At 40.7% G+C, this 25277-nt stretch overlaps 1 protein-coding gene across 2 annotated transcripts in view; it reads left to right on the top strand.

Moving 5' to 3' along the window:
- ROBO1 (roundabout guidance receptor 1) overlaps nt 1-25277 on the top strand; it is a 1555637-nt gene that overhangs the window by 1488665 nt on the left and 41695 nt on the right. For both annotated transcript variants that reach the window (XM_086934074.1, XM_086934075.1), the window contains 5 exons: nt 5589-5615; nt 10715-10757; nt 15788-15942; nt 21476-21811; nt 23551-23658. In XM_086934074.1, coding sequence (XP_086790200.1) covers nt 5589-5615; nt 10715-10757; nt 15788-15942; nt 21476-21811; nt 23551-23658 — 669 coding nt within the window. The remainder of the gene's footprint in view (nt 1-5588; nt 5616-10714; nt 10758-15787; nt 15943-21475; nt 21812-23550; nt 23659-25277) is intronic.

Genomic DNA, 25277 nt, shown 5'->3' with positions numbered 1-25277 from the left:
CCACTTCTTTCTTTTTTCAATGGCCTTAGCTCTCAGTGTACCGCTTGTTTTTATGAGTCCTTGTTACTATGGTTCTTTATATTTTTTTTTAGAATCTTGCTAAATTGCATTGACTGTTTGAAAAGGCCTCACACAAATAAAGCACTAGAATTCCTGGGCTAGAGGCGGCTGTGCTTCAGATGAAGGACAGCCTTTATGAACAGAGATGAGGTTTTGTTTTTGTTCTCAGAATCTGTTTTGAAATACAGGGTTAGCGAAAGAGTCAGAATGTGATATAAATGAAGTCTTTGCCGCATTGGGCATATGCCACATCAATTGCGCGCCAGGTTGATGCCCCTGCAGGCTCTAATCAACAAAGGCGGCAACATCGCACATGCTTTACTGAAATCTGGAGAATATGCGTGTTTAGATGCTAGGTGTACCACATCCTTCCGCGATAAGCCTGGCCTGCTTTCCTCCATTTAGGATTCACTGCCTCCAATACACGCGGAAAAATGAAATTGAAGCAATCTTCCTGCGCCCATCTGGCTTAGATGATAATGCAGCCATTTTGACGCAAATGCTGAGCAGGAGGTTGCAGCTTCTGTCACTAAGTGCTGCTTCTTGATAGTTGGAAATATTGAAGATATTATGATTCCTAACTGCAGTGGCAGTGAATACTTTATAAATCATGCTGCAATTTTCTAGCACAAATGGATTGCCTGGGCTGCAAAAACACCTCCTCAGACTGTGAGTTTGACTTCTATTCTACATTAACTCTGTCGATCGAAATGTAGATTTTTGTTGTTGTTGATATGATATTCGAGTACGTTAGCCTTCAGAGAATTGTAGTGTGTGTAGCTCCACTCTACTATCTCCCTCTCTGTAGCAGCTTCCTGTCCATACATCTTGGAACCGATTCACAGAACTAATCTGAGACAAAATCCTAAACGTACTACTTTTGGTATTCACAGAAGACATTTAGTAGTAGTAGTAAAGTTAGGATTTTGTCTTAAGTTAGGATTTTGTATTTAAGTTTGTTTTAAGTTTTGATCTTAAGACAAAATCCTAATTTAAGACAAAATCCTAACTTAAGACAAAATCCTAACTTTACTACTACTAAATTACTAAATACCTTCTGTGAATACCAAAACTAGTAAGTTTAGGATTTTGTCTCAGATTAGTTCTGTGAATCGACCCCATTGTCATTATGCTACATTTTGCTATGTGTAGTTCATATTGTTTCTCTCATTTATATGGCCCCACTTGAGCTCTGGGCTGTCTTAGAGTTTGTTTCCACTTTACCTGTCATTGTGTGCAAACAAAGACACAGGAAGTGCTTTCGTTTGGTGGCTAGCACTGATGAACTGTTGTTCAGCCCATTTTTTTTTAATAGCGCTGATTTTTGTCATATCTTTCAACATATAAAAACTGTAAAGATTCCATGGTTGAAAGCTTCCTCAGAAATGCTAAGTGGTTGCGAAAAAACAGTTGGTTTAGTCGTGCAAATGAATATTGGTGCAGGTTTCAACAATAAATGTTGAGACGTGATCACTTATATTTTTTTAATTTAATTCACAGGCTAAAAAACTGTGGGTTCTAGAAATAGATTTTAAAAAAGAGCTCAGGAATGTGGCCTTTACTCTACAGTATTTAGGATGTTTGTAAACTTAAAAATGTTGATTCCGGGCTATTGATAACAATGTTGACACCGAGGAGCTACGACACCAACCAAGATGGCCGCATAGTCTCCCGGCTCCGCTGACCCCCGTCCTACGCTCGCTTATCCTGTCGAATATCCTGATCTCCTGCCCCGGATTCGTGTGGGTGAACTAGTCGGCACCCCGATGGTGTGACCACTGACTTTTTCTGATGTTCTGGGGTGAAGTAACATCGAAAGTGTTTTGAGGCCTAACCCAGACTGGAAGCCGGGGACTTGATTGCTGATCTACCCGGGTCCAAAGTGAACAACAACGGACTGAGAAGGGTGGTTTGGCCCGGTCCTTGGAACTTTTGCAACTTTCCCTGGATTACGTTGCAACCATCTGCTGCCTGGTGCTGTATCTGAGGTGAGGTGACGGGTGGCGCGCGGTGCTGCGTCGCGGGGGGGCCCCGGCCCGGAGGCCCGGCACTAGCACCGGTGGTGCCCCGGGGTGGGGATCCCGCCGCACGTTGCTGCTGGCAGTTTGCCCGTCCCTCACGGCTTGTCTCTGCTCCGGCGTATCCTGCCCTGAAGGGGCGCCTTTCCGTGGGCATCGTTATGCCTGCGGATGTGTGGACCTTGGCGGAACGGACTCAATGTGGCCCTTCCTTGCGGATGGTAATGGCGGAACTTGCAGCGCTTCACGCGACGGTGAGGGCCCAGGTCAATTATTGGCTGTCGGCAGCAGATGGGATCATAGGACAGGGAGCAAGCCCTGACCCGATTTTTGAGACCCGGCAGCCGACTTGTCTCCTGTTGGGCGCCCCAGTGGCGCGTTTGGACCCGGTGCTGGAAGCTGTGCCTGCCCCCGGAGAAATGGAACTCATCGTGTGTGCTGAGATTGGTGACTCTCTTATGTTCTCGGAAACATCGGTCCCACAGTTATCGGAACATTTCACTGCTTCCCCCATCCTGGACACTGTTGGCCCACATTTTAATCTGTATCGGAATGAGTCGCACTCCCTCCCCAATCGGTCTCTCAACATGGCGGATGTAACGATGCTTGGCTTCGGAGACGGGGAGGGACATCGTTTGTGCAAGCCGTGTGCGTTGGGGGTCTGCTATTCCTCTCCCATTTGCTGGCCCAAGCCCCGGCTGCTTTTGTGTGACTTTTGACTTTCCGAGGATGGGGCTTTACTTATCCGAGGGACTCGGTAACTTTGAAAGACGGGGCCAAGGCTGAGATTGTGGGTTGAATTGTTTATGATGGATCTATTGGTAACGGGACTGCTTCATCACCAGACGGATTCCAGGGCGGGGGGTTTGTGGTTCCCCCGGGGTATTTTTGTATAGTGGACAACTTTATTTGTGCTGGCTTAGGGGGGCCCCCCTTTGTTAGGGCGGGGGGGAGAGATCAGGAGCGCATAGACTATCGCCCTCCTCCACTTCCCCGTTAGGTGGGGTTTCTTTTCTTTCTCCTTTTTCTCTGTCTCTTCTATATTTCGGGTGTGGTTCTTGGGCGACAGGCACACTGCTGGGGGGGGCGTAGTCATCTGCAGGGGTGCAGGGTGGGCGGTTGGGGGAGGGGATTTTTCATTTTTATTTGTTTCTATGGCCTTTTTTCTCTTCTCTTATCTGTCTTTGTCTTTTTCCTTTTCTGGGTCAGTTCAGTGGGTTTCTTTGGCATCCATCACTGCTTTTTCATCTGTGCCTCAATTTTCGTGGTGTTCTCTGGGTCTTAGGGCAGGTGACTGGCGGGCGCGAATTGACCGTAATATTTCTTCAAATCCTGAACTGCCTGTTTCAGCGACATTGCTTTGACCGATTACTGTTTACTGTTGACACGTTTACTATTCAGCCTGCCATTTTTTGCCGCTGGGAAATTGTTTGGCACCTGATCCTTCCATCTTATATTATAAAATGAAAACCTTTTATACCCTGTTTTTCTAATTGTGCTGTACGGTGACCAAGAGTACGCTAGCACGGTGATTCTGCTCCCCGAGGTGCTGCATGTGACTAAAATTGCTCTCTGTTAATCTAACTGCTTAGCGGCCAGCCCCGGGGGTTGTAGGCCCATACTTGTATTTGGTTGAAATGTTAATAAAGGTTTTAAAAAAATAAAACAATGTTGACACCCTTGCACCATGATGCAAGGGTGCCTGCATTGGCAGCCCATTGTGTGCCAGCACAGGGGAAAAAGACAGGACGCGCTATATCTCATAGATACAACACTTTCCTGCCCTTTTCTTTTGAGGCAGTGCAGCAAGATTCATCGTGGTGCTGCCCTGAGCCAAAACCTCATAAAAGAGGCCCGAAGAGTGAGCGAGAAGCCTTTTTTCCCTGCACCATTAACATGCCCACTTTGTTTGCTTATGGGGCTTAAGTAAGCAGTGGGATGAAATTATAAAGTGGTGGTGCACCTAAGGCCACCGAAGCAGCACACTCTGAGGAGTAAGCGAGCTGGCATCCTCGGAATGCCTCTGAAGTGGGCCGCTATCAGTATTTATTACCTGCAAGGGAAACATCCTGGTTGGTTGTACAACTCCCAACGTTCTGTTTTGAGTGTTTGACATTTAGTTAGTCATAAAGTACTACTTATGTTTACATTTCAAATCTTGTCTGTTGTGCAATCTGCACTGCTGAGTAGTTGTCCTCTTCCTTCCTGAGCACTCTCAGTCCCTTAGAAATGGAAGTCACAAAAAGATCAAAGAGTTCACCTCATGTACCTTGATATAATAAAATGAAGCACCTTCAAAGAAGGGATACACAACGATGAGAAAATAATATAAAACTGGTTACAGGCACACATGCTTGCAATATATGCATTGTGATAAAAAGAACACAATAACTGATTTCTGTGAGAGTTATGTGGGTATATAAAGGTGGACACATGGTGATGCATGCTTATTGACACAAGGGCAGTGCCACACAAATAACTAACAATTCTGTAAACAAAATGATTGAACACAGTGAGGGAACACTTTAGGACCAATGTACCAAACCACAAAACCAGGGGAGGACGCAATTTCTATGTCCGCTGAGTATACATGTGTGTTACGCGGTGTACACACAGAGATGTTGCGATTGTAAGGCTCACTTTGTTGCCTGGATTATACATGTGTACATTCTGTGGAGTGGAGGAAATGCAGTGTTGTTTCCCAAGTTTGAGTATGAGTGCAGGCATATGGTAGTAAGACGATTTAAGTGAGTTCCAAAGTGTGGGGCATATTTGTGTGTAAACTGTGTGTTGGTGGTGAACAGTCAAGTGCACACAGGACTTAGGAAGCACAATCATGCATGCACCCATCAAATAGACTGAGTTCATATGCACCAGAAGACACCACAACAAAGCATAACACCGCAAGCTATTCGGAAGAATCAGTTTATCTCCTTCTGGGGTCTTGTGTGTGAGGGGACATCTGGGAAAGCTTGACATTTAGAAGATAACAAGTCAAAGTAGAAATGATGAAGAGTATCTCACTGGGAAGTTCTCCTTGTAATTATTTGTATTTTTAGATTGAACCCATATGTGCTGAGTGCTCCATGAAGACTAGTTTGGGTACTCTGGAGAAAACACGTTAGGGGAATGTGCTTCCAAAAATGTGCTCCTGGACAAAGGAACTCTTTAAGAGAACTGACAGAGTTAGCTTCTGGTGTTGAATAATTGTTGAACTCTGCCAACAGATTTTTCAAAGGTACTTTGAGGGTCATGTGAAGGCTCAGCAACCCTTCGCCTGCTAATGAGTCATTTAGGATGTCATTAGTCACAGGATGGGTGCCAGCCCAGACAGGTTTATCTCTTGATCAGAGGTTTGACGGCCTCCACCTGTCAGAGGGAGGCAACCACATGTCTCGTTATTTACACGTGTTTTATGTGAAGCTGTCTGCCTGATTTATACTAATATGACGTGTCTCATTCCTCCCGTCAGTCTAATAACCAATTTATGTTTTTTTTGTTTTTTTCCAGTCCCGTCTTTCACCTTCACACCAACAGGTATATATATTGTATTACGCTTCCCTCTTTTATTGTTTTGCCAAATGTTTTAACAATGTTGCGTTTATTTAATATTTCCGCAGTCCGTGCTCTCAGTAAGTCATTAGTAATTCTTGTCTGTGCACTCTCAGGTTAAAAAATACAATAAAAGAAAATAAAAATAATAAAAAATATATATATATATATATATATATATATATATATATATATATATATATATACTGATTGGTTAATTATATGAATGTATTTATCATGAATGGTTTCCCAATTATTGACAGCGTTTGCATTTATTTGTCGTGCCCTTTTTGAGTTAAATGGAAAATAAATTTAGATATTTTTTTTACGAAGCCGGAAACACCAGGAGTAGGAAGATAAACTTTTCTTTCTTTTCTGCTTGGCCAGTATCTGAGTAGCTCAGTTCAGCCTGACTGCTGGCAGCCCCCCTTCCAGGGCGCTACCTTTAGTCAAAGACTTAGCCTGGCCTCTTACGGTTTAATCCTGTTATTGTAATCACTGCAGGCAGTTATCTCCGGCGCGCAGGCTGCCTGCTTGGAATTCTTCTAAAGAGCACATTTGGGCTGCCTTCTGAGCGCATTCCAAGTTCGGATGTGCATACCTATGGAACCCATCAGCATGCGCTGCGAAGTCCATTCCCTTAACCCTTTCTGTAGCGCGGTGCCGCAGAAAAGATAAGGCCCCCCTGATAATCTATGCACCGCACAGCCGCCAGCGGCCCTTTATTGAAGGATTCCAGCCAAAAACCGGGGCCAGGCAGGCGCTGTGCTTATGCAAGTTCTCATTAAACATGGCAGGCTGTGCTACAAATCCCTGCTGAAGCACAACGCGATAAGGCCCACTTAGAAAGAGGCTGCAGACATGGGCACTGACTGCTTGTAAATAGCGTGTACATTTTCTGCTGTGTATGTGAGCACATTCCTTGGTTCTCTGGGCCCTATCGCCATGGAGGCACCTTGCATTTATGTCCAATTAGCGCCAATTGTGCGATCTTTAAATGGCATTTGAAGGGCAAATGTGGTGCTGAGTAACGTACAAATGAACGGGCGGGCCCTTTCTGAATTTAATTCCCCATAACACATAAACAGCATGAAATCTCGTTTTGAGATGTATTTTTCGGATGACACTGAAGGCAAAAAGTAGTTTTTTAACTACATGTCTTTACTTAGTTTTGAATTAAAACCAGTGAAATCAACAATAAATATATAACACCTCAGAGCACCAGCATGGAAGTTCTGAAAGTCTTTTAGGCATATATCCTATACATCTAGATGGCGTTGGCTCCAGAGTAGACATTTTGTGTTGGTTATGATCACTTCCTTGGTGATGTTGTTCATGTTTGGAACTTATTTGGTATCAGTCCTCTGCTAAAGCTGCATGGTATTCTCCCGAGATATCCCAGATGTTATGGTGTCAACAAGTTGTTTTTGAGTAATGACTAATAATTATTGAAAGAAACCAGTGAAAGCAAGGCGTGCTTTTCTTAAAATGCCTCTCAGCAATGTCTGAATCAGTTGCGACTAGTGTGGCAGTGTGGTACGCCCTTGAGGGGGACATCTGAACCAAAACAGAAACTCTCAAGGTATTAACATTGGGTTTTCTTTATGAATATGCAGGTAACATTCATGCCTGACCAGCATAAGTGCTCATATTTCTTCCTAAAAGGAAACTATGAAATTTGCTACCCACCAAAAATAAAACCTGAGCAAAATTATTCTTTCCTGCCTAAAAGTGTTGACCTCGATAGCATACATAGTGTTCACATTGCCAAAATTATATTTTAACAATGTAAACGTCTTTACAAAATATTAAAACTTTTTATAACAAAATTCCTGCCCGCAAGCTCCATAGCATCAATCTAACTGTGCAGGATGTAGAATCACCCCTTTGGGTGAGATAGATTGTTATGCAATGCAGGGCATATTTGTTTGTGCTCTTTTCTAATTTTTCTAGTGCTAGAACATAACCAAAAACCGTACTGAGTGAAATGAGATAGAAAATGTCTGGGTCTCTGTTCTGTCTTAGGACAGGTAAATTGGCACTCTTTCTCCTTTGCGAATGGGTAGATGACTGGTAATTTAAGTTGTGTTCATTCTTCAACATATGTAAAGATGTCTTCACAGTTAGATATAATTAGATGTATATTGAACCTGTATAACTTGTAATGAACCTGCTTTGTCGATGTTTTTTGCTCTTGAAAGGTAACAAGGTTCCATCGCACATAAATTATATATTTTCGATACATTTGCTAATACACTAAGCACTGTGAAACACACATTGTCTTGAAGCAGATCTACTTAGCCCACCAACATATTGGGTTTTGCAGCATGAATCCTTTTCTGGATTCACATGCTGTGTATCTATTCCAAGTACAAAAGGGGGTGGTGATGGACGGAGCATCTGAATCAATCAAACACTCACACCCAGTCAAAAGATCTGGGTTTAATCCATCACCGTTCTTTAGCCCACTCTGCCACCCCAGTTCAGACATGGCTATATGCAAATCAGTCTGACCCTGTGCCTCATGGGAACAGTCCTGCCCGAACTGCCAAACCATGTCTTCCCTGGACCGGAAACAAGCTTCCGAGGACCGGTTTCTGGCATTCCAGCCGTCTTCAGCCCGGCTTGCTTGAATCCAGTGGTAAAGTGAGCAAGGGACTCACTTCTGAGCATATGCTTCCACACTTATGGCGGCCAAAATAAGTACAAAAGGGGGTGGTGATGGACGGAGCATCTGAATCAATCAAACACTCACACCCAGTAAAAAGATCTGGGTTTAATCCATCACCGTTCTTTAGCCCACTCTGCCACCCCAGTTCAGACATGCCTATATGCAAATCAGTCTGACCCTGTGCATCATGGGAACAGTCCAGCCCGAACTGCCAAACCATGTCTTCCCTTGACCGGAAACAAGCTTCCGGTGTATCTATTCCGTCATCTAGTAGTTGGGTCAGAAAATAATGTTCCTTCTTCTCTCTTGATCCTTTTTTTTGTGGGCGTCTTTGGCTGCCATTTGGTGGCAAGTCCATCCCCAGTGTGACGTCAGATGACGCCACAGCAGTTCCTGTGCATGGTCACCATCTTCAGATTCTTACATAGTTACTGCCTCTGAAGGTTGACAGTAAATACCTCCATTATTCAGTATTGCTTGTGCAGCAAGGGATCATGAAACCAAAAACCATATCCAATTTGTCAGGTGGAAAAATAGACAAGGTTGATTATACTCTTTCCCACCTACCCACTTCTTTCTAGTGCTGCTCAGTACCATAAGATCACAAATGGTCTGCTAGCGAGAAGTGTACGATGTGACTTCTTCAATGCCAAGACATCTGTGTATCCTTTAGTAGGGGTGCAGGGGATCCTACTTCAAGCACAGAGTTGTCCTGCACAGGGACATCTTAAGAATTTTGGGGGCCCCTGTTTGGGACAGCTTTGAATTTATGATCCAATTTCAGCTCTCTCATGCCCTCTTTGGCCAGGTCGTTGACAGTGCACAGCACACTTGCCCACAATCTAAATGTGTTTACATTTAATATTCAGGGATAGTGATGTGTGTTTTCAATCTTATAATACAGACGCAGCGCACCAATATTACCTCAAATGATATCTGTGAAACCCTCCCATTTCTCATGTGTAATCTCCTGTTTTGATCTAAAAGAAACGTTTTTATGGATGTTGCAAATCAAACACAACATTTCGCTGTAACACGCTTATCACACATCACTCACACTAAAAATAAATTAAAGGAAATCAGCATTTAAAACAATCTGTTAAAGAATTATTGAGGGTCATCAGAGCAAGACTTTCTGCATAACATAGCTCTATTCACCCCCCCCCCCCCTCCCGGAAAGGCTGGGGGTCCTGGTTAAGAGCCCACTCTGCCCATGCTTTACACAAGTTAAATAAATCCTTATGAGAATTAGGAACATAAAGTAAAAAAAAAACAACAAAGGGCTCTTTTAGCACAATCTAAAGGAATCGGGTCAGCGTCAGCCCTAGACTTACTGTCAACCCTCTGCTAAATGGCAAGATCCAGAATTATTCCAGTCTCCTGAGCTGGTGCCCATTCCGTTGGTAAAATCTCATGCCATAAGGTTCTGTGATGTGGTAGTGTGAGTGACAGGATGTTAGTGGTGTTGTGATGGGAACATATTGCTGAAACAGGAGTACATTCTGAGAAAAGTGCCATGTTTGTTGAACAATAACTCTGCATGTGTTTCAATTATGTATGCCCGCCTAGGAACAGGGAAGTCCGAACCACAATCATGCATCATGTGAAATATTGAACATTTTAGCCAAAGCTGAACAAAACCTATATTCCCACCTGGCCTGAACACAGACTCTTTCAGGCAGGCTGCTCCAGTGAAGGGAAGTGTGGAAGCAATTTATATTTCTAGCAGCATTATGAATGACACATAACTATGCATATTTTTATTAATGTTGCATTGATTTCAGAAAGAAATCCACTATGCACTTATTGTTTTTCAGCTCTGCTACATATTTTGTGATTTACTGATCTTTAATAATCCTTAGTCACTTGGTGCTAATTTATATATATTCACAAGTTCAACATTTACCCTTTTCAAATTAACTGCAGCAGGCATTACCTGCTATGGATGAGAAGAATGGGGCTTTTAATCTACCCTAGTATTCCAAGATTGTCAAAATCGTGGCTGTGTACACACGTGGACAAATCACTTGGACATTTTTGTGAATCAGCACGAGTGCATTTTTTTTGTTTAATCGTAGGTTGAAATCTCCTTACTCCACGCTTTTCCATATAGTAATTTCAGTTGAGATATTTGTGGCAAGGTATTTTATTTAAAACATATTTCTTTCTATGCTTGTTGGCTCGAACGAGAGATGCACATGTATGTGAACCGTGTTATCATTTGTACGTGGAAAATACAATGGGCATGTTTTGAGAATGTTACATTATTTGAAGAGCGCGGAATCAAAAGGAGGCCTCGCTTAAATGCCATAGACGGAGTATATATCATTGGATGCAAATCGACTCCACACTAATCAGGTGTAATATGCTCTTTAATTCCTTCCCATAATCAACTTACTGTTTTCTATTGTAGTGGCCTACCAAAGAGGGGGAGAAGCTGTGAGTAGCGCGGGCAGGTAAGAGAATGGCATTTTCTTTTCCAGTTTGTATTTTATCACTCAACATTGTATTCTTGAATAAAGAGCATTTAAAACAACAAAGAGAATCTACAAGAATAGTATATATTAGCGTGCAGGTCCATTTATGTATTATCCATTCTTAACGTATTCCTTTTTTGGTAGTCCTGAATGCTTTATTTAGTTGTTTGACAGCACATATAAATTTTATTTTTTAGTTTTGAAATGTGCATTTCAAAGCTAGTTCTTGCCTAGTTTATACCAATCCATGCCATTTATAATTTGCCTTGCTGAAGAAAAGGCTGCAACTCCCCATCGAACCACTTGAGGGGGATGTTTTACTTGAAATAGAAACGTTTTCACACCATGTCTGACGATTAGTAAAGTCAGAGCAATCGTGCCCTGAAATTTGTGAAGATTAAACTACCTGGTGATTTGTAGGAACTATTTTTAATTTTTTTTTGCTGATGACAGCAGGTCTTTTCTGGGGTGTAGAAATGAGATCTCGCAGGAATATTTTCAAACCCGAATCCATTTTCTCTTGTCCAATCGGTGGTAGACAGAAAAGTGTTAGCTATTATAATTTCAAGATAAACAAGCATTAACCTGAGTTGTGCAGACCCGTGCACCGTTTGATTGTGCCGTCTATTCTGAATAGACCTTTTTTCAGTTGTACAGCTCGATCTTTTCAAAGAAGGGACAGTATCAAAGGTTGCCCTCAACGAGAAATACAGCATAACTGAGTCGCCTTGGAGGCTGACTGAATTTCACAGATTGCATAAAACACTCCGGGCCATATTATCTAAGAATTGCGATAAATACGTTTATCGCTCAAAATCCTATCGCCGTCTATCGCCGATTTGCAGAGGCCTGTTAGCGGCGTATTATCAATGCTCAGCTAACGGGCGATGTCCAAACCGGTGATAGATGGTGATAGTGAACATTAGTGCGTGAAAACAAGCGATGTTTTCACGCTCTAATGTTCACCTTGTGAATATGGGGGGTAAATTCAGCATTGCAATCCACCCCCCCATGCAAAGTATGGGTAAGACCCAAAAATAGCAGGCTTTGGGAGACCTGCGATAAACGAGTTTATTGCAGGTTTTTGTCTCCCGACGCCTGTCACGGGCCGCCTTGAAAATAATGCGTTCCCACCTCCAACTACATTTTACATGTAGTTGGACAGGGGAACACCCACTTTGCATGTCATTAGCGATGTTTATCGCTGACATGCAAAGTGGGGCGGTATGAGGCTTGAGGCAGGCGTTAGCATGCCCTTGTTGATAGGGTGCTAGAAGTATCGCCCCTTTCTTGGCACAATTCGCCGAAAAAGAGGCGATACTTCACCTTGATAATATGCCCCTCCATTTCGAACAGAAATAAAAAAGAAAACATTTCGGTAAACGTAGTGTTATTGAAACTGGGTAAAAAGGCGTGCCTTCGCCTAACTGATAAAATCAAAAGATCTGAGGCAAAAGTACAACTCAGATTGATTAGCAGTCACACCCTATCAATATGTTGTGCTGCGTCTGACTCGTGACGTTGATGTGTGAGCTGCTAGTATGACAATGAACACATTCATTGCCTACATTCATTGGCGTTGTGACAATGCTCAATTTAGAAATGTGGTTGCAGGTGTGGCCCACGGGTACTCATTTTTTTGACCCAGAATAAGAAAGTAAAGCAGAAAACTACGAAAGAAGATTGGAGAGAATGATGGAAAAACCATGACAACGGTAGAAGGCATGGATGAAAAAAAACCTTCATGAGTGAGATGAAGTGGCAGGGCGTTTATGGTGGTGAAGGAAAGAGGCATGAGGTAGAATCAAGATTAAGCACCCTTGGTATTCAGCAACCATTACATTTGGCACTGCCCACCACGGTCTTCTAAGACCAACTTTGGGTACCAGCATTTACAATTTTACAAATTAAGGACTGCCCGTTCTGATTGCGTGTTCATTTCCTTGTTTTCTCTGAGTTGGAATGTGCTGTCGATGGAGATTAGCTGCTGTGTTCTTAGTGTGTTGCTATACTGTGTCCCCTAGCTAGCATCTGCTCTCTGCCGAGACTAGATGCATCAGGAGAGGATGTGGCCTAACAGCTAGAGTAGTCGACTTCAAAGCTGGGGAGCCGGGTTCGAGTCTCGGCATGGATCCTCAACATCCTGTGACTGGGCAAATCACTTAATCTCCCTGTGCCCAACAAAATGAATGTGTCCATCTGTAAGGCAACTGGTTTCTCATGTATAGCGCTCTGATACCTTCGGGTCAAGTTCGCACCATGTAAAACTCAGGAAAAAAAAGTACTGAAAGGCTAGAGTCTATGGTGGACCAGTTCATTGAAAGAACGGCGTCCTAAGCCGAGCGCGGTTCTTGGAGTAGATTGTTCTATGGCAGTACCTTTTGATAGTAAAGCCATTGCTCAGAGCAGAGCTCGGATTAACAGAACTTGGCACACAGGCCACGAACCTCACCGTTGGTATTTGTGGACACGCCCCCGTAACTGACGTTTAAGTGTGTGCACGCTGTGCCTGAGGTCCTCCAAGGATCACGTGGATTGACTGCTTGCAACAGTTATATTCTTAAATTAAAGATTTGATCTTTGTCTGAGAAAGGTCAAAGGTGCGTCAGACATCAGCTGAAAGGTAGTTTGTAATAACCTTTTAGTGATTACATGTTCAAAATCCATCCCAAAGCGGGTCGATGCCTCTGCTCAGAACAATAATGTTTGCTATCAATTAAAGCTACCGTTGTTTCAAAGTAAAAAAGAAATTGAGCAACTGAAGATCAAAATTGCAAGAAGTGAATGAAAAATACTGTATCTCGATGACTCCTTTACCTGAAATAACTCAAATGGAATCCCTGAAATTGAGTGTAACACAATGGTATAGGAGAAAGCACAAGGGTTTATGCACAAAGATTACATCTTTGTGCATGTGTTAGCAACAATATACTTCCACAATCAACCCAATGGCAGACTAGATGGTGCGACTAGTGCAAGATATTTTACACAACCACAACTAAAGTAGGCATAGGATGGTGCCAATGGTAGTACGTTCGCCTTTATGTACATGCTTGGATCATGGCTATCATTATAGGATGGTGTCAATGGTGGTACGTTCGCCTTTATGTACATGCTTGGATCATGGCTATGATTATAGGATGGTGTCAATGGTGGTACGTTCGCCTTTATGTACATGCTTGGATCATGGCTATGGTTATAGGATGCTGTCAATGGTGGTACGTTTGCCTTTATGTACATGCTTGGATCATGGCTATGATTCTGGTATTGCATTATCCAAAAGTGCCCTGCGATTATCTTTACTTAGGCTAGTAAAATGCTGAATTCTCATCAGTTCTGAATGCGCGTATTGTCCTTTTGTACCTAGAGGTCAAGTTAAGACGTGAGCAGTCCAGCACAGAGTCAAAGGCTAAGAAGCCTGTAGCAACTCTCACTAGCTTGTACACAGCTAACTGACTAAGATTCGTGATGCAGCAAAGCAAAACCCTTAATAAGCGGATCTACGTTTGAGATAAACTTTGTGGTTGATGACAACTAAATCCTAGGTAATGTGAGTGTCTGGAGAATGGGCTTGTTGTGTTTATCAGGAACAAGGAAGGGATTTCACAGGATTTTAGAAAAGCCTAATCAAGCTTTCTGTAATAGAATGGTAGAGGCCAAATCATTGCCATGAAAATTGAATATTTTACACTAAATTGAATATTTGTCCAATGATTCGCATAGTCCCCAATCTTCCTCTCATTTCTTCTACTCTTTTCTTATCCTATCACTGCCTAATCTCATCTGCTTTTCCTTCAATCACTGGGATGTTGAACCAAGCTAAAGTAAAAGAAATTAAGAAATATTGGAGACGTCAAGGGGTTAATTTCTTCACATGCAGTAACATCAGCAGCTTTCATTCTGAAACCTAAAGTTGCCAGGATGGTTTTCTGCTAAAGCGGGATTGCAATACTGCGCATGGCATTTTTACATATCCCTCTTTGTAGAAAACTCATACAACAAAATGAAAAAATAGTTACTGAGAAATTATACGTGGAACTTTGAACTTGACCGAGCTTGTATATCAGACTATCTTATACAGAAATATTGTCTAGCATAAATATTTTTTCTAGAAATCATTTACAAAGAATATTGTCCTATTGAATGTAGATTTTCTATAACTAACTCTAATGGAGTGATATTTTTGTAGACAATATTTTGAACACAATGTTTGTCAGAAAATATTATGAACATTATTTTCTGGGATCACACCCTTGAGGGATATTCTTAGAGCTGTGCTTGAACATCTTGCAACTGTGAGACGTACATCTACTTAAATAATCTGTGACAAAGATAACTAACTGTGCCATGCAGATATGTGTCCATTTGTTCTGCAACTAGCAGTTTGATGTCATTTGTGCATTGTATGAATTTTACATGAATCTCTCTATTAAATAAAGATTCAGGCATGCCGTCTGATTTTAAGATAATTCATGCATATTTATTTGGGAGAGACAGGGGAGAAGGTGGCAAAGAAAGCCTACTCACACTTCTTTGCTGCACTTGGATGTCAATTGCTACTGAATGAAGGACATTACGTAATAGGCATTTAAAACGGATCCGATGATATCTAGGACCAAAACTGTGAACACTGTGGCTCCAAAGAAAAGAAAGTGTGACAGATGCAAGAATCAGCCTAGTTGTACTTTGCTGTCTTGTTAAGCTACTAAGGCAAGGCCTTTGTAAAACTGAAATATTGGTTTATTTGAATGGTGGCGATGGGAGGTTGATTTGAAGAAGACAATAGGAAGGATGTTGTAAGTGATGGTCTGTAAGTGAAGATTGAAACTGGAATTGTCAAGTAATACACACCTCGATAACAGCTCTTGGGCTTTCTCAATGTAAAACCTATAACCATGAGGTGTCTCATGTTGATTAATTTTTTGCCTATATTTAAGTCAGTAGCAGAACTTGTAACATGGAATGCTGCTTTCAAATGTCATTAAAATGCACTTTTGTATCTTTGTCAGACCTGGACTTTTGAACATCAATGAACCGGCTGCACAACCGTGGCTTGCAGACACCTGGCCAAACACAGGCAATAGTCACACCGAATGTCCCATCAACTGCTGTACATCAGCCAGCGGAAACAGTGACGGTAATCTCGCAACATACAGTCGGCCAGGTGAGACAGATTTTTAATATTGCATTAAATGCCATACGACAATGCCTTTTCATTTGTTGGATCAAATGAAAGGATATTTTTCAGCTGTATTCATATTCACCATTTTGTAGGTTCACCAATTGCAACTGATTGTCTGTATGAATTTCATAAGTATGGCACACTTCCCTTGCTTTTATAGGCAATATCTATTTCTCACTTTCTCTTCCACATTTTGTCTGCTCATCCCTTATCATTTCCTTATTGTCTTTCCCCGATGACTTCGTAGTCTAAACCCACCTACCTAAATCTGCATAACCATTACACCGGAGCAGTAAACCATATTTACATTGATTTGGTGCTCATTGCTCACTTTTGGTTGTTGCAAATTTTCTTATTACAAAAGTATTCCTTTAACGGTCTCCCCTAACGACAGCTGTAACCGTGTGTTTACATCAGTCCTATATTATCCAGTATATGTAGAGTGTGCTTTATGTCCCCTCTCTTTATGATTGGATGCTTTTCTTTTTGAAATCTCTACTCACTGCTGTATATTTCATGGTTTGCCTCCATATTCTTCAGTTCACATTGAGGTATCAATTTTTTTTGATTGGTGTATGGTTCCACTGCTGATGCCAGGACTTTATATTGCCGTGCAAAAGGGGCTAGTTCTCACTCGCTCTCTCATTCTCTCCTTGCTCACCTTTGTCCCCTTAGCTCCCCTTTGCCTACCTTGCTCTTGTGTTTTTCAACACCCTCCTGTTCTCAACACCCTCAAGCACTGGGATTCCGTCAACCAATTGTTGCTAATCCAGAAAAGGGAGTCACATTTGAATGACTTTTATACCATTCCAAGATGGCTGTCCATATGCGCACATGCACACATACATGGCGGTCTTCTTGGAATGTCTGCTATAAAGCGTAACAAAGAGTATTCCAAGATAGCCCCAGTAAATACACAAGCCAAACGGTTATCTTGGAATTGTTTTTGTTACTTTATGGGAAATCAGCAATGGCATAGACATCTTCCATGTAACAATTGTTTTTGTATTGAAATATATCAAAACTAAAAACGAGCATTGGCACAGTCAATAGGTCTGCACCCTATTGTCAGAGGTGAGATCTAGTTGCTTCATAAATATTGATTTAGGGCCTCATTTATGAAAGCCTTGCGCCACCGGTGCGTCACTTTTTCCGATGTTAAAAGTGACGCACCGGCGGCACAAGGCCTTCATAAATAAGGCCCTTAGTATTTACTAGAATAGTGTTGTTGAGTTGTCTATCATCTACCTGTTTTAGATGTTAAGTTCTTCTTGCCAGTTACCATTGTTTAAATTTCTGTTTGGCTCTGATCATTCTGAAATTAAAAAAAAACCCTGGCAAAACGTTAGGTTAACAATGGGACTTATGTGGTTTGTAACAAAGCTTCCCAAAGACTACTCTGTGCAATCTTGACTGACATAAAAGAAATACAAATGCTATACATAGATGTGAAACCGGAGCAATAACTTTTGCGTTGATTGAGTATACACTATTGAGAGAACCATCAGCCAGATTCATCATTGTCCCGTTTTGCGAGTCCTTAATAGCGATTATTAAGGAATCGCTATTACGGACTTGCCAAACGGGATTCATGTAGCAATCGCAAAATAAATTGCGATTCCTACAGCTTCCTTATTTGCGATTAGCAAATTGCTAATCGCAAATAAGGAATAACTCCCCATTCATTCCTATGGGCCTAAAGGCCTATAGGAATGAATGGGGAGTTATTCCTTATTTGCGATTAGCAATTTGCTAATCGCAAATAAGGATGCGATTTCAAGGGTGCCAGGGGTGTCCAAAGGACACCCTGTAGCACCCCTGAAATGAAAATGTAGACTGATGTTGTGCACACACATGTCCAAAGGACATGTTTGTGTGTAACATACAACTTAGAAAAATGCACTAAAGTGTATTTTTCTAAGTTTTCGCTATTTACCACAAAGTCAGACTTCGCGGCAAATAGCGGCCAAAAATTGCGAATTCGCAAATAAAAAATGGTTAATGAATTGCATTTAAGGAATCTCAAATAGAGATTCCTTAAATGCAATTCCTCGCATTTTAGCGATTTTGCGATTAGCGATTATTGCATTTGGGAGGATGAATCCCAAATGCAAAAATTGCGCTTGCAAAGGGCCAGATTCTCAGAATCTGGCCCTTTGCGAGCGCAATTTTCAATGATGAATCTAGCTGCATATGTCTCAATTTAGGAAATAAATACTATCTCCATTCTTAGGCACTCTTTTAGCAAACAGCTGGATTTGTGGATCGAAAATCTTGGTTAAGTTCAGTTATTCACTCTGTTCTGGAGCTTGGATTGTGGTCCACAAATACGAACACATAATTATTTATTGTTTTGTAGTTTCATTTCTTATTAGTTCTTCATATCCCTAATGAGGCCCTAAAGCTCATTAGGAATTGAATACCAAGCATTCTTTGGAAAATTGTGAATAGCTGAATACAATAGTTTGTAAAAAGAAATCACAGATATGGAAACATAAGATGCAATAACGATATTTATAGGGAATCCCTAAATGCAGATGATTATTGTGACCGACAATTCACTACTCTCAACTCAGACACAAACAGCCATTATTTCTATGTGTCACCATTCACAGACAAAATTAATCATGTATGAAACCACACTCAAATCCAACATGATCATCCAAAGAACCACTGCATGTTTTGCATTTTTCTTTTCTCTATGATTGTATTGAGATTCGATTTTTGAGTTGGGATTTCATTAGAGCTGTGACTTTGTCTCAGTAGCACTTTTTGTGACTAGATGCACATTCAAAACTTCAAAGTTTTGTATATTGCTATGGAGGCAAGTATTTCACTACAATCACTCCCTAGCAGTAGTTACTAATGGGCAAATTATTCTTTCCATCTTCTGGGTCATTCAAATGAATTCACTGTTTTGATGACCATTCTGAAAATGAGTAATTACCATCAAGTTGAAAAGAGTCTTTAAGCTACTCATAGAGCCCTAACTCCACCTCAAGTAAAATAAATTGATGGACCTTAACGACTATTCTATATACTGGATAGGTTAAGCACATAATTAAGAGTTTCAATGCAAATATAATTTGACATCCAGATGCAGAAAAAAGACTATCTTTTATTTTCCAAAGGGGTTAGTTTCTCATCACATCTCAAGAAACATAACTGAAATAAGTATTGAGAAATATCAGATTGCACAGATTCCTACACCTAAGTATTTATACTGCAAGTATCACAGCTGGTAAACAGTGTCTCTTAACCGCATCGCTGCTGCGGTGATTTTTGTGCTGTGCTGCATTTTTCTTATTACCGCGATAGATGACGAGCTCAGCTCGTCATCAGCACACGCCACCCGTGGCTGATGACGAGCTGAGCTCGTCATCAGCATCGAAGGGGTTAAATGACATTACCAGACCTGACAGCACCAACACTCCATTTGAACCTCAGATGATTAAAATGCAAAATAATTTTGGCCTCAATACATTGTGAGTGTACCCTCTTCATGAACTAAAAACTGAAAATTATATGTATGGGTGTGCATATACACACACACACACACACACACACATAGAAGGAAAATTGCTCTGACTTTCTTGGGGAGAGACTTGCTCCTAGGCAGAGGAGAATTTGTTTTGAACTATGAATCAAAGGGTTTGCAAGTGAGTATGAGCAATATTGTGCCAGTGACAACTAGGCTAGCGGGCATATACACATTTGTACCACAATCCCATACAAAACTAGAAGCTCCAATGTTTACTGAAGCAAGGAAGAAGCCAGTTAACCCACATTATATGCATTTGAAAGGTATGTGTTGTCTGGTAAAGCCATTTTATGACAGTTTGCCAATTTTACAATCGCTCCCATAAGAGCAAGAAGGAAGGCTTTCACCAATATGTAAGGACTGATGGTGGATGGACACTTGCATGGACGTATTAATTGATGCTTCAGAAACTGCCAGTGAACCACCTATTATTGATCCTGTCTTATAGCAGTATATGTCATTATGGATGTATGACTCATACTCATATTTCATTCAGTATAATTACATGGTGTTTGGTGGAAACCACCATTTTGTTAACAGGGTTGAACACCCTTTAGAGCGCTTGAAGAAGGACACCTAAATATTCTGGTCCTTGAGGCAAAAAACAAAAGAGCGGTTTTACAAATATGCTATCCTTCCACTCAGGATGCAACCCAACAAAAAGCTAATGCTTGATATTGCTGAAAAAGTTACAGGAAGGGCCAGTCTAGATCTTGGCAATAGGGTTCAACCAGCCTAATATCACAATTTCCATGAAGAGTAAAAGGTAAAGGCACAAACCTGTTGGGTATGTGCTTTTAATAAGTGACCTGGTATACACACCTCTCCTAACAGAACACACCATTTAATACTATATAGAAAATATTCTATACCCTGAGTCCAGGGTTGAGTTTAGACAAGTGGCTGTTGCAGTCCGCCACATTGGGTTACAGTACATCCTTAGCAATAAAAACAAAGTATCATAAATCAAAATTAGAAAGGGTAAGACAAACTCTTTAATGGTTTATTGAGAAGAGGTTCAAGATATTTTATTGAATGAAGCAATAGAGAAAGTACCTCCAGCAGGGTTGAAACAAGGGTATATTATTCTTATTTGTTTTTTATTATGAAAGATAGGACATTACGACTCATACTGGATCTTCGGCTTCTTGACCATTGTATCAGAAGCAAAACAAATTCACTATGTTATATTATGATATATTATGATATTCTATTCTATGCTATGTTCTGTTATACTGTGTTATGTTATGTTGCAATATTTTGTAAAGCCCCTGCAAATACCCAATAAGGTATTCTGGTGCTAAGGAAAGATGCAGGAGAGGACGAACTGAAAGATGAGCTAAAAACTTTCAAACAGTTTGTGAAAATAGCCAAGTCATTAGATTTTGTTAAAAGGCTAGATTATTGGCACTGACCAGTGGGGCAATGGGTAGGATGTTCCAGAATGGTGACATAGAAAGACATCATGGCATTGATGAAGAATGGAATTTCCTTACACCAAAGTGGCATTCTTCCACCTCTAAATGCTTTCCAAACACCAGAATGACATACACTTTTTGGTAGGTGTTAACAATTAGTTTGTTTTGTTCTAATTTTCACCGTAAAGTCAACTGCACGAGTATTAAAAGACATCTATTGATGATGGTACCACAACTACTCAGAAAAGTGATATTTGTCCCCAGTATCACAAGATCTGGTAGGTGAAGGGTAGTTATTTACAGCAAAGGCAGAAGGACACCAAGAAAACATCACAATATTTATTAAAAAGAATAATAAATTAAGAAATGCAAACTGTTGTTTAATGTCCAACCACTAGTTGCTGGAATTAACCACGATATCTCAACCTATAATAGCTTCAAGTTGAAAAAATCTTGCAGCGACCAAATACTTTGGTTTAATCTTGACATTTGTTCAGAACCTGCTATCATTTGACATTACATATTGTAATCACCTTTCCTTTCTCCATTTTTCTAGCTGATTGCATTGCAAATTACAACAATCAACTGGACAACAAGCAAACCAACCTTATGTTGCCCGAATCTGCAGTGTATGGCGATGTGGACCTTAGTAACAAAATCAACGAGATGAAAACCTTCAACAGCCCCAATCTGAAGGATGGCCGGTTTGTCAACTCGGCTGGACAGCCCACTCCTTACGCGACCACACAGCTCATCCAATCTAACATCAGCAACAACATTAATTGTGGCAGCGGCGATATGAACGAGAAGCAATGGAAACCCTCTGTCCAGCAGAAGCCAGATGTTGCTCCCATGCAATACAACATCATGGAGCAGAACAAAATAAACAAAGGTCAGTGTAATGGTTATTGTTGTGGTAGCCCCTTCCTTCAGAGTCTGTAACCCTAACATAAAACACCTGCACACACACCACACACACACACACAAATGTCCTTCTGCATGCATTATATATATTCTTTTGGGCAAATCATTAATTTGATATTTTGTTTGTTTTTCTTTTTATATCTTTCAAAATGGATGATTGTTACCTGGGATCCAGCCACACTTAGATTAGCGGGGGTCCCTCTGGGCTGAGAAATGCTTTAGTGATACATTGAAGTAACCAGTACATTCTTGAAAATGTAAATGTCTGGCTGTTGTTTATTTGGTAAGATGCCGGCTCTACAGAGGTCGCAGCCTTTATAAACAACCTCTTTCGATAGGGAGGGTCGAAAGCGTATTTCTTTAATAGGGTGACTTTATAGGCGCACACAAGCCACTGCCATGGTAATTCCTTCACAATTCCATGGAACCAAGACAAACTATGTCAACGAGGTAATTAGCAGCACCTTTGAAGTTTGAATTTAGCTCTGCAAATAATCAGCAGCATCTTAATGGAATTAAGTATAGACATATTTCAATATGGCCTTGAGATTAATTAAAGCATTACAGTAGGTACGGAACTAGCGGAGGCAGCAATGACATGTTTTATTCATAAAGTGGCGACAAGGACGTGGGATTGAACCAACCCTGCCCGTGATTAAAAGAAATCAGCACTCATCTATTCTTTCTACTAATGGTGAGGAGTTAATTATGTCTCTGTGCGAATGTAAATCTGAGGAAAAAAAACTCTGGGCCCTCTTCCATGATTTTCATTCCAATATACACGGATACTACTAATGTTCCATTGCACATGTACTGACTGCCCTGCATTACTTTTGTTTCTCTGTCTGAAGCCTATAGTTCTAGAAGCCACATATAAATTGATTTCATTTTTTTGCTAAAAACATAAAAATGTTCTTTTTGTGTCCTCTAGGTCATATTTCTTTAACGCAATGTATTGGAGCTGAAAGTTGAAAGAAACAGGCATGGCCCTTTATTCCCCACTCGCCCTTAAGGCTACAATACATTGAAACCTGCTTTAATAACCTTATTTGCAAAAGTGATATCCCCGAGGACTGAGGGCAGGGCCAGTTGAGAACCATTGACTTGTCTGGTCACACGGTGAAATTAAATGCCTTGGCAAAAAGACATGTTTCATCACAGGGGCTCAAGAGCCTGTGTAGCCTGATTGATGTAGCCAGAGCGGAAGGCCTGACTCACAGTAAATACAAACCCGTTAGAGAAAAAAAGAGTCTCTGTCGATGCAACTGTGTGTAAGAGTTATTGTCTTATTGCATATGTCCATTTAATAATGGGAAATGGATTTCTGTTATGTGGAGTTACATAGTGTGCTGAAATACATTTTATGCAGTCTATTTTGAAGCAAAGATGCATTTTGACATGGTATTTTCTATGACTAAAATTGGAGAATTCTGCTGTAAAAAAACACAATGCAAAAGCAGGTATTAAATATATTGTGTTTCCACAATAAACCTAGGAATTCTTAAATCACGCCTACATTTTAGGTTCATCACCATATATAAGGTCCATTTAGAAGAACTGGACATAAATGTATCTTGTGAGAATATTCTGAAAATCTGTCATGAAGCCATCGTTTGAGCCTACGTTGACACCCCTGATAAAAGGAGTTTGTATCAGGTTGTAATTGACAGGAAGAGCCAACCTTTGATTTTCATATTTTCTTTATAGATTACCGTTCAAATGAAACGATTCCCGCCACAATTCCTTACAACCAGTCGCATGACCAGGGTACAGGGGGTTCCTACAACAGTTCTGACAGAGGCAGCAGCACATCAGGTGAGTACAAAACAAATAAAGTAAAAAAAGAGGTGCAAAATAGCTCACATCTCGACTCTATTTGTTCTCTATACGCTCTTTGTTTTTGCACAAGTTAAGAACATATGTTTGCTTATTTTATTGTGTTAATGAGGTGCTGCTTAGTTGTTTTTGAACCCAATGCTGATATAATGACTGCCATTTTAAGTTCAACTTAGAACACTGTCTAATGCTCGCACAGCAAGTGATCCTAAGTCACACTAATATTATAACATAATATATATGCCCATTCAATATACATAAGCATTGGCAGTACATTTTACTCGACATGGATCTTCGTCATTTAATATCAATACATTATAGAGAATTTCATTTTCAGAGACATTTTTTCAAAGAATTATCTCAAGGATAAAGTCATAGCAGACGTTGAAATGTAGAATTTAAAGTCATCTGGCTGATTAAACACAGTTCAGTTGAACATAGTATGTATTTTTAATTAAACTTTCTCTTTTTGTAATTGGTTCTAAGAATCACCTTGAAAAAGAACACTACTACTATCCCAGCTATAATCTTTGACCTAGCTTAACATTTTTTATTTTTATAAACCACGAACTTGGACGGAGGGCATTTGTAGAGCACTTTGAAAGAGAACAGACTAGCTACACATTTTACAGTCATAGGGAGAATAAGTGATTTGCCCTAAATCACCAGATACTAAGCTGAAGCAGAGATTCCAACCTGGGTCTCTTGCTCCAAAGTCAGCAGTTCTAGCTCCTGGGCCTATCTCTGACCTTTCCATATCTGCTTTCACAACCTGATTCTAACATTTATTTGCCCTTATCCTAACTAATCACCTTTACCTCGACCCTAAACTTTATTTTTCCCACACTTGTACTGTACTATTAAACTAATCCTGAACCTGGACCTAACTTTATTGCATCCTTTTATCGTAGCACCATTTCCAGCCCTGTCCCTTTCCATCGGACTGACCTTAGCCCTTACCTCAAATCATGAGTTTATCAAAAAGTTTATTTTACTTTTTACATTGACGTGCGTTTTTCGGACTTGTATTTGTGTATTTTTGTTTCTCATTGAAAGCATTTTACAATCAAATGTTTTACTTGTACTGTGTTTCTCTAAAAAGTACTTTGCTAAAACGGCAGAATACCCCAGCTCATTGAATAGCATTTCAATCAAAGGTTGGCTGAGTCCGCAGTTATTCAGAAACCCTTATTTACATGTTCCCTAATTACAATATTAAATGCCAAGCTTAACTGGACAAAATGCTATACTATAACTAGTGGAGGAAGTGGATCAGAGGCATTTGTTTTCTGAAGCTTGACACACAGACACACACGCACAGACACACACACACACACACAAACACACTCTCTCTCTCTCTCTCTCTCTCTCTTTATAGATAGGAACACGTTTGGGGTTGTACTCTTCCAATGCCGTTGTAGGAAGCGCTGATGCTGTTACAATTAAATTGTCACTCAAGGTGCTGTTGCCGCATCCGAATTGTAGTAAGCTACATACAGATGCCATATTATAAGATAACTAATGAATGGTAGCAGGCAGGCAGTGATCCTCCCGCTTGTAGTGCAGAATCTCTCGAGTGATGATGTGGGATATAGTTG

Source organism: Lissotriton vulgaris, chromosome 8 (assembly GCF_964263255.1).
Source record: "Lissotriton vulgaris chromosome 8, aLisVul1.2, whole genome shotgun sequence".
NCBI classification, from domain to species: Eukaryota; Metazoa; Chordata; class Amphibia; order Caudata; family Salamandridae; genus Lissotriton; species Lissotriton vulgaris.
This window is presented reverse-complemented; position numbering and strand designations above follow the sequence as displayed.